The 8,833-nt window shown below is 34.8% G+C and overlaps 1 protein-coding gene across 1 annotated transcript in view; it reads right to left on the reverse strand.

Annotated features, from left to right (window-relative positions):
• Positions 1 to 6,619: 6,619 nt before the first annotated feature.
• Positions 6,620 to 8,833, reverse strand: part of ARHGEF38 (Rho guanine nucleotide exchange factor (GEF) 38) — a 140,021-nt gene continuing 137,807 nt past the window's right edge. The window contains 1 exon segment of the mRNA XM_012655114.1: positions 6,620 to 6,805. Within this exon segment, the coding sequence (XP_012510568.1) occupies positions 6,620 to 6,805 (186 nt within the window).

The raw sequence follows: 8,833 nt of genomic DNA on the forward strand, positions 1-8,833 counted from the left end.
TTTCTATTGTTTCTTACCTTAAAATGCTGAATAGTACATAGCAAAATTTGGAAAGTTTTATTTTAAATGTCTTTAACCCTTTTATTTTAATAATCTCCATAGTGTGTGAAAACAATGATTAGAATGACTGGTTCTTGACGAGAATTTCAGAAGATTGATAGCATGTGCGAATTTAAAGAAAAAGAAATAATTCTTCTAGCGAAGCCCCGGGAGTTGATCCTGCTGAACGAGGTACCTTACAAGGTGGCGGAGATGACCCAGTGTAAAGTTCCCTGCTTCCCTCCCAACACTCAGGGTGTTCAGCGTCATTCCCAGCCTCATTTCAGCTGATTCTCCTACTCCCTCTCAATTTCATCTCCTTTTTCAAAATTGATTCCTCATAGTGATAATGTTCATAATTGATTTCTCATCTCATTTTTATCACTGTTTTTGTTACCTCATATCAGTTATTTAGGGATGTATCTCTTCCAACAGACTGTGAATTCTCATACCCTTTAATGTAGTATTTTTCTCACGTTGCCCACCTTTCCCTACGTTACCAATGTAATATATGCACATAGTATATACTCAGCAAGTGTTGAATTGTGACTCATCCTGGTTATGCACATTCCTGAGAATTCTTGAGAAAAATACCCATTCCCAAGAGACTTTGTGGATGGAAATTTATGACTTGTTCACACACTGACACCTTCCTATTCAGAAAAGACCTTTTTTTACTGCCCAAAAATGTTATGGCATTTTACCTAATTTCAGTTAATTTTGTATAAAAGAAGTTCCTATGTAATGATTAATTCTTAAGATTGTTTTGTACATTGTTAAGTCAGAAACTGATGAGTCTGAGTTGTTGCCTTACTTGCCAGCTAACAAATTAGCCAGCTATCATATTTTTTTTTTCGAGACAGAACCTCTCACTCTGTTGCCCAGAGTAGAGTACCATGGCATCAGCCTAGCTCATAGCAACCTCAAACTCCTAGGTTTAAGCGATCCTCCTGCCTCAGCCTCCCAAGTAGCTGGGACTACAGGCATGCGCCACTATGCCCGGCTAATTTTTTCCATATATTTTTAGTTGTCCAGCTAATTTCTTCCTATTTTTTGTAGAGACAGGGTCTCACTCTTGCTCAGGCTGGTCTCGAACTCCTGACCTTGAGCAATCCTCCCGCCTCAGCCTCCCAGAGTGCTAGGATTACAGGCGTGAGCCACCGCGCCTGGCCAAGCCAGCTATCATTTTACATATATGTTCTGCCAGAAGATAGGAAGCTTTTTGAATCAAGAAACAGATAGTTTATTATTCACAACAAAACACAGCAGCCATTTTCTAGTTCAGGAATACCTCATTTCCCCCAGAAACTGGAAATGCAACGAGTTCCCACAGTCACAAGACTGAGCAACCTATTCCGTCACCCTTGATGTGTGCTACTAAATCTTCACTCTATAAACCTCTAATTTCAAACCCTCTTCCTTAATCCCTAGGTTTTTCTAATATCATTATTCTAAAATAATTATTCTAATTTATGAATATAGATAAATGATCTCTGGGAAGATAAAGCTTTTTAAATTAAGCTTGTTCTATTTCTAAGGAAAGATGATTATTTTAAACCACTCTATTAAATAATGACACCAAATTATTCATGGTTAATTAGAATCCAGGATTGAGATAATCACATTACTTACATGTGGAGTAGATGTCTATTTACATGTTTAAAATCTGCCTACAGATGTTTTTGTTTTGAGAAACCGATTTCTGTTGATAAACCACCAATTTGGCATAAACTCCAAGTTCGCTTTAGGGTCAAAAAGACCAAAAAAAAAATCCACGGTTTATAGTTCAGAGCCAATTTGGACTAAACTAAACAAAATGACCCGACATAAGCTCAGCTCAGCAACAATAACAGTTAATGTAACCTCAGTACCTACAAGAAATTAAAACAGTAATGCTTATTATAGTTTGCATATTGGCACTTGAAAGGAAAAAATTTATCCCATCGTAAAAAATATGTGCTAGACAGAGTTTAGAAGAGAAGTAATTATGTTTATTTCTATTGTACCTCAGAGATGATTTTAACTAGTTTATCTTTGAGTGTGACTGTTTATATAGATAATATGTGCATTATATATTTAGAATATGTACATATATATAAGTATGCATACATCTAATAAGGTATATAACTCAGTTTGTTGTTTTATAGGGGTATATTTGGTATTCAGAGTTTAATTGTCTCAAGTAGCTCTTCGACCTTGATTTTTCCGTATCATAAAGTGGGCTACAGGACTTTTTAACTGAGCAATGATGACAGTAGCCAGTTTTATATTCATAGCATTTATGGTTTTATTTAATTTGTTATGTGTAGTTTGTTTTCCCCTCTAGAGTAGTGGTATGAGGGGACCTTATCTGTCTTGCACAACGTTGTATTCCACAGGAGCCTCCGGTACTTTCCGGCTCAGTGAATGAGTGGAGATAATGCAACTATCCCAGCAAGTAAGCTCTTAGGATTGTATGTTTGAATCCCATTTTAGTAGATACCTGCTATCACTTTTCTGTTTTGCATGTTGTGCTTTCTTTAAGATCACATAACCATAGATTTTAGTGACTTTGGAAAAAAAGAAAGAAAGAAAAACACTGGAAGGACAGAGGAAGCAAACGCCTGACTTGGAATCCCAGTCCTTCCGTGTGTTAGCTGTGTGGTCCTCAGTTTCCTCCTTTATAAAACACAGACAATGACATAAGATGGAAAGTATCTAAAACCTAAAGGTTAGGCGACTCCAACTCTTGACAAGGATGCGGCAGTACTGTTTATTAGTATCTGAGATTATAAATTATATTGTGATGTCCATAGGTTATACAGGAAATACATCATTTTACCAAAATAAAATTTTATTATGAATAATACAATAATTGTAAAAGTTATGTAAGAAGAAAAAGCCATAAATACATTTACACACCATAGTGTTATTTTTTAAGATAAGCTTTATTCAATTTACTAAGAATACATTCCCTAGATTTTTGGACAAGAATATCTCATTCTAGTATTTGCCTAATTTTCCTAAAAAGCTAAAGCAAATCTTGCCTGTATCTAGCTGGAGTGTAAAACTGGGAAAGCCGTAGCTGGTCTGCAGAGGCTTAGCCTGGGCTCCAGTAGCCCTGGCGTGAAGATTTGTTACGTTGGAATAATTTTGTAGATCACGGAGAATTACGTCTGAGTTTTTAAATATATTGTTTAGTGTGTATATGGGGAGGGAAGTAACTGGAAAAAAGTTAGACTTCTTAAAATAGTAATGTTCTCTAAATAGTGAGTGTAAAGTCCAGTGTCCTTCCAGTCAATAAAGCTTATTACTTCCTCATCAACTGTAATTTAAATTTATATTTCTAATTTAGCTTGAATTTTGTGAGGTCCAGGTGTGTTCAGTGTTGAGCAGTACATTGAGTACCTTAAGAAGCCATGGTTATAACAAACAGGATTTAAATAAGGTAGTTTTCTTGTCACAGAATATAAAATAAAGATTTCTGCCTTTTATGTGGCTTTGAGAGGTCTTTATAATGGACAAAAATCCAAGAAACTAATGGGAAAACTGAAGAGTTTTTAATTCTGTGTTTCAGGAGTGAAAACAGTAATTTTTGTAAATCACCTGAACTGCATTCATTAGAAATGGTACCACGCACTTAATAGCCATTCGTAAAAGTGCAAATTATGTTTTAGACAAAATATGGAATATTCCAGCACTTAAAGTATATCAAAAAATGCTTCATTGCTATGATTGAGGATGTATATTATGTCTCTTTTGCAGAACTCAACCTTCATAGAATTGTTTTGTCCTAAGGAATACTAAAGATATTTTTCAGAAATATAAGGAATGCTCAAATAGTGGCTTTGTGACTTTTCCATATGACTTAAGCACCCATGGTAATTTTGTATTACTGGATTAATTTTTTTACATCTCTAAACTGTATTATATATAATGATTAGTTTAGAGCATCTGTATTTAAAAATAAATGCTAAATAAAATATACTTATTTATTTAAAAAGAAAAATAGCTACAAAAATTTCCCTTCATTCTTTGTAAGAATACCTACTTCAGAGGGTCCTATAATGTACAATAATATTTAATTTAAAAAATCATCAAGAAATAATTACATTACCATACCTAGCCTTAATTATACTGATGTCACCAGCAGTTTTATCTTTTAAACTTCTTTAAGATTTATACATCTTAGAACTACCTTGGGAATTTATTTCCCTTAGGCCCAATAAAATAATATCTGACCTCAAAATTACAATTTACTTGATTTTAAACAAAATACATAAAAAATGAGGCTATTGTATAATTAAAAAAAACACACAAATGTCTAAACGGCAAAATGTAGATTGTCTTTTTAAAATAGAAACAACATAGTTTTACTGTAAATATGTTCACCACAGTAGTGCGGAACTGCAGTAGGTGGCTTCATTACAACTCCTGCTCAGCAGCTAACTGCAGCTATTATTTTGGTGTTGTGATTTCTTCAATCCTGGAAGCATCAGTCCTAGGACTACACAAGTAGATAAAGATTCCCACGTACATCTGGTGATTTACATCAGCCAGAAAAGCAGATATGTGCTACTTTTATAATTCTTCATTTTTGTGGGGAGTATTAAGGTCACAGTTGATTTAAATATATACATATATAAATTCCCCACTATGTTGGTCTTTGGATGTATTCATAGTTTCCACAAGTAGCAAGTTTGGATTTCTTTTTGCTTTACCCTAGGCAAACTGTAATTTACTTATGTTTTAAAATTGGGTACAAAGGATGATTGAAAGACCTAAGTATTTGTATATTTAAAAAAGAGAGTCTTCTTTTAGTACCCAATTCAAAACAATATTGTATGCAAAATAACGTATTAGTAGAACCTTATAAAATCATCTTTAGATTAATGATTTTAGGAACAATATCATAAAATGCAAACGTTTCTGTCATGTAAATGTCTTAAAAATTTCTGTGGTTGTGTCATTCTTTGTGTGTGTGTGTGTGTGTGTGTGTGTGTGTGTGTGTGCGTGTGTTTTAAAGTCAGCTCTCTGAAAAGTAGCACTCTTCATTTTGTTATTTATATTCCTCAGTAATATGTAACATACTATACATTATAAGGATCAAATAAATCTTACAAAGTTACAATCAATCTTAAAATTAATGTCATATTAGCACATTTTATATGGACAATTAAAAATCACTTTAATTTGATTTTTAAAGGAAACCACTAAAGTCAAATTTAATTTAATCTTTTTGTTGTTGTTGTTCCAAAGAAGCATCTTTAGTTAATAAAAGGTCTTGACAAAATATGTCTGAAATCCTAAAGGACAGTTCCCTGAACAATACCCAAATTAAAGTTCAGTGTCCCAGGACGTCGTGTTGTAGAAATGTAATCCTCAGTGCCTGTCTTGTCTAAGTACAAACTGGCATCTAAAAATATTTACATCTTGGCTCAGAACTGGGAACACACATTCCCCATTTATCATCCAAGTGATTGAGCGATCCAAAAATATTTCCTCATTAAAGTATCATTAGCAATCATGTGGGATGATTTTTAAACAATTATACTTTCAAAAATGGTTAAACAAAACAAAAATAATGAACCTAGATACTTCATTTTCTCTAGGCTAATATCATGGAGGTCCTTGTAATCCTTAATTTTGAAGAGTTTCTAAATACTTGAACCATAAGCCTGAGAGAAAAGTGGTCCTTCTCGATGATCATTATCTGCATCACTAAGGGCCTTGCAGATAACAAATGAATACACTTCCTGGGGGAGTGCAGTGCAGTGGTTAGGAGCATGGATCCTGGAGCCAGACCACCTACGTCTGAGTCCCAGCCTCTGAGTCCCACGCTGCTTGCTAGCAGCGTGACTCACCCTAAACTACTCCACCTCTTTGGGCCACAGTTTTCTTATAATGTTTTGAGTATTAAATAAGTTACTACATAGAAAGAAAGCACTTAGAACAATGTCTGGCGCGTAGTTTGGATTCAGTAAATGTTAGATATTATTAATGTCAAGTTAGTCAGTTTTTTCCATTGGTTCAAAACTTAAAAGGAAGTTTCTACATTAAAGACTACTAGTTGGCTGTTAATTAATTCCTATTCTTACGTGTATTTAGTATGCTATCTGGCTTATACATATATGTGTATGATCCATATTACACACATATATATAGTGCATTATATGGATTTATATGTGTATGTATATAAACATACATGCATTTGCAAGAGAAATATGACAAAAACATAGTTAAGAAAACATACAATTAAAAAAATTACAATAAATTGAAAAACCTGTCCTTAGGTCCAACCTTTCATGATGATAAAAGAACATATTTATCCTTTCAAAAGATCTCCACTTTTATGTAGTTGATAGTTGGGGCTTGGGCTGTTTGCTATTTCTGTTGGATTAATATTTCCTTCAACATGTATTGTTTATAATACATTCATGAAATAATCTTGTTAGGAAATGCAGTCTTCCTTAAAACCTGTTACAGTATCAGTTCATACAGTTCAGAGGTTTCTTGCTTTCAGGTCCAAAGCTTTGTAATATCAGTTTTATGAGATAGTCAGTCAACAGCTTGCCAGAAAATAAGTCAAAGGCTTATCTTCTTAAGCATAAGTCATCTTCCCAAGGTAGTTAGCTGGCACGTATCCTTTCTGCCCTTGAGCTTCAGCTAACCACCATTCTTTATTGCCGCTTAAGTCACAAAACCTAAGTATATGGACTCTCTGGTACTCTTGAAGGCTGAGTTCATGGTCACTCCGTGCTTGAAAAGCGTGAACTGCATAGAAAATCTAGATAAAGAAGAAAATGGCATTAATGGAACTGGAACCTAAACACTCAGAGAAACATAATAGTTTACAAGCTCTCAGGAGCAATGCTAAAGTTTTCTTATTTTTTCAAAGTCATATTGTCCAACGTGTTCTACTGGATTTATTTCTCTAAAATATGACCCAATTGAGAATGGAATGAAACAGGCATTTTTTTTATTCTGTTGGGAGGAGTCTAAACTGTCCACGCTTGAAGGCAATTTGACAGTTTCTAATAAAATATTTTTAAAATGTTAATTTCTTTCGAGTCAATAATAGCTCTAAGAATTTCTTCTACAGAAATAGAAACATTGGAAGAGATTTTTGCACAATATTACTGCGATACCCAAATGAAATGTGACGTGGGAAGGGAGTGGGAATGATACTGAAAGTTCCGCAAGACAAGAATAGTTAAATTCTGGACCCTTTTACTAAGAAAATTTGTAGTCATTAAAAAGGTAGTCATTAAAAATGAGACTGATAACACAAGAAATGCTTATGATGAAATAGCCAAAAAAAAGGATATATTAGATGTACAAATCTAATATTGTTAGGTAGTTTCTTTGAATCATAGGATTATAGGTGATTTTCATTTTTACTTCTTTATTTTCTAATCCTTTATAATGATAGTATAATACATTTATAATTTTAAAAATTAAGTGACCTAGAAGAAACTAATAAAACAGTTCAGTCAAGAGAATTTTTCTCTGACATCAGAACACTTTGTAATTATTAGATGCATAAGAAGTCCCCAAACAAGGGTTTAATCCTCCTTCCTTCATAAAATACTAAGACTGAAAATAAAAATATTTAGTTATGTTATAAAATTAAGCAGTTATCTAACTATTTATTCATTCAGTTATTTTATGAAATACCTACTAAGTGCCAGATATTATTTAATCGAGGACCTTACAACTCAGCTAGGAAGACAAAAAATGTCAAAAAACAAACAAAACAATAAAAACTACACAGACACACAAATACCCACAAAATTCGACACATAGATGATACATCGGCTAATGGAAAGCTGGATTTTGAAATAAGTAACCTTTCATAAATGACAAAGTTGACAAGGGACAAATATGTCATATTCAAACGTACAGAGATGAATACTTGAAAATAATAATACATAGGAAAAGGCAAGCAGATTAGCTCAAAATTGAGGGTCAGCGGACAAGGAAACAGAAATGAGGCGACTTCACTGAGCAGGAAAAGAGACTGTACGGTGAAGGGAGGGAACAATAGTTGTAGCTTAAGTTGTTATTTAAATCTTCAACTGTTACTTAACTTTTGATGAAATTCTGGTTCCATTGATTGGCATATCGACCTAATTAGGATGAGCTGCACCTCAAGGAAAGGAACCACAGTACTGTGATTGGAGTATTTGTGTCCCCCCCAAAATTCATGTGTTGAAATCCTAACCCTCTGGCCGGGCGTGGTTGGTGCGTGCGTGTAGTCCCAGCAACTCAGGAGGCAGAGGCAGGAGAATCACTTAAGCCCAGGAGTTCGAGGCTGCAGTGAGCTGTGACTGCACCACTGTACTCTAGCCTTGGTGACAGAGTGAGACCCTGTCTCTAAAAAAAAGAAAAAAGTAAAACAGTGGGAATGCAAAGAAATCGGCCATTTGTCCCTGATACCTATAGTCCCAGCTACTCAGGAGGCTGAGGCAGGAGGATGGCTTGAGCCCAGGAGTTTGAGGTTGCTGTGAGCTATGATTATGCCACTGTACTCTAGCCTTGGTGACAGAGTGAGACCTTGTCTCTGAAAAAAAGAAAAAAGTAAGAATTCTCCAGCCCAAGTGTTAATAGTCCTGAGGCTGAGAAACCCTGCCTTAGGCCGATCAGCATTTGCCCTGAATCACTGCTCATGCAGCCAGGATTTGGTGAGCAAGGGCAGGGGAGCACAGAGGAGTGGCAGTTGGTTAGACAGCCAACAGTGTCTGCTGTCAAAGTTTTGGCAGTGGCTGCCAGACTTACTTCCACAGTTAAAGCAGACATCCCCACCATCTTTCCC

This window comes from Propithecus coquereli, unplaced genomic scaffold (genome assembly GCF_000956105.1).
Source record: "Propithecus coquereli isolate 6110/MARCELLA unplaced genomic scaffold, Pcoq_1.0 Scaffold46, whole genome shotgun sequence".
Taxonomy (NCBI): domain Eukaryota; kingdom Metazoa; phylum Chordata; class Mammalia; order Primates; family Indriidae; genus Propithecus; species Propithecus coquereli.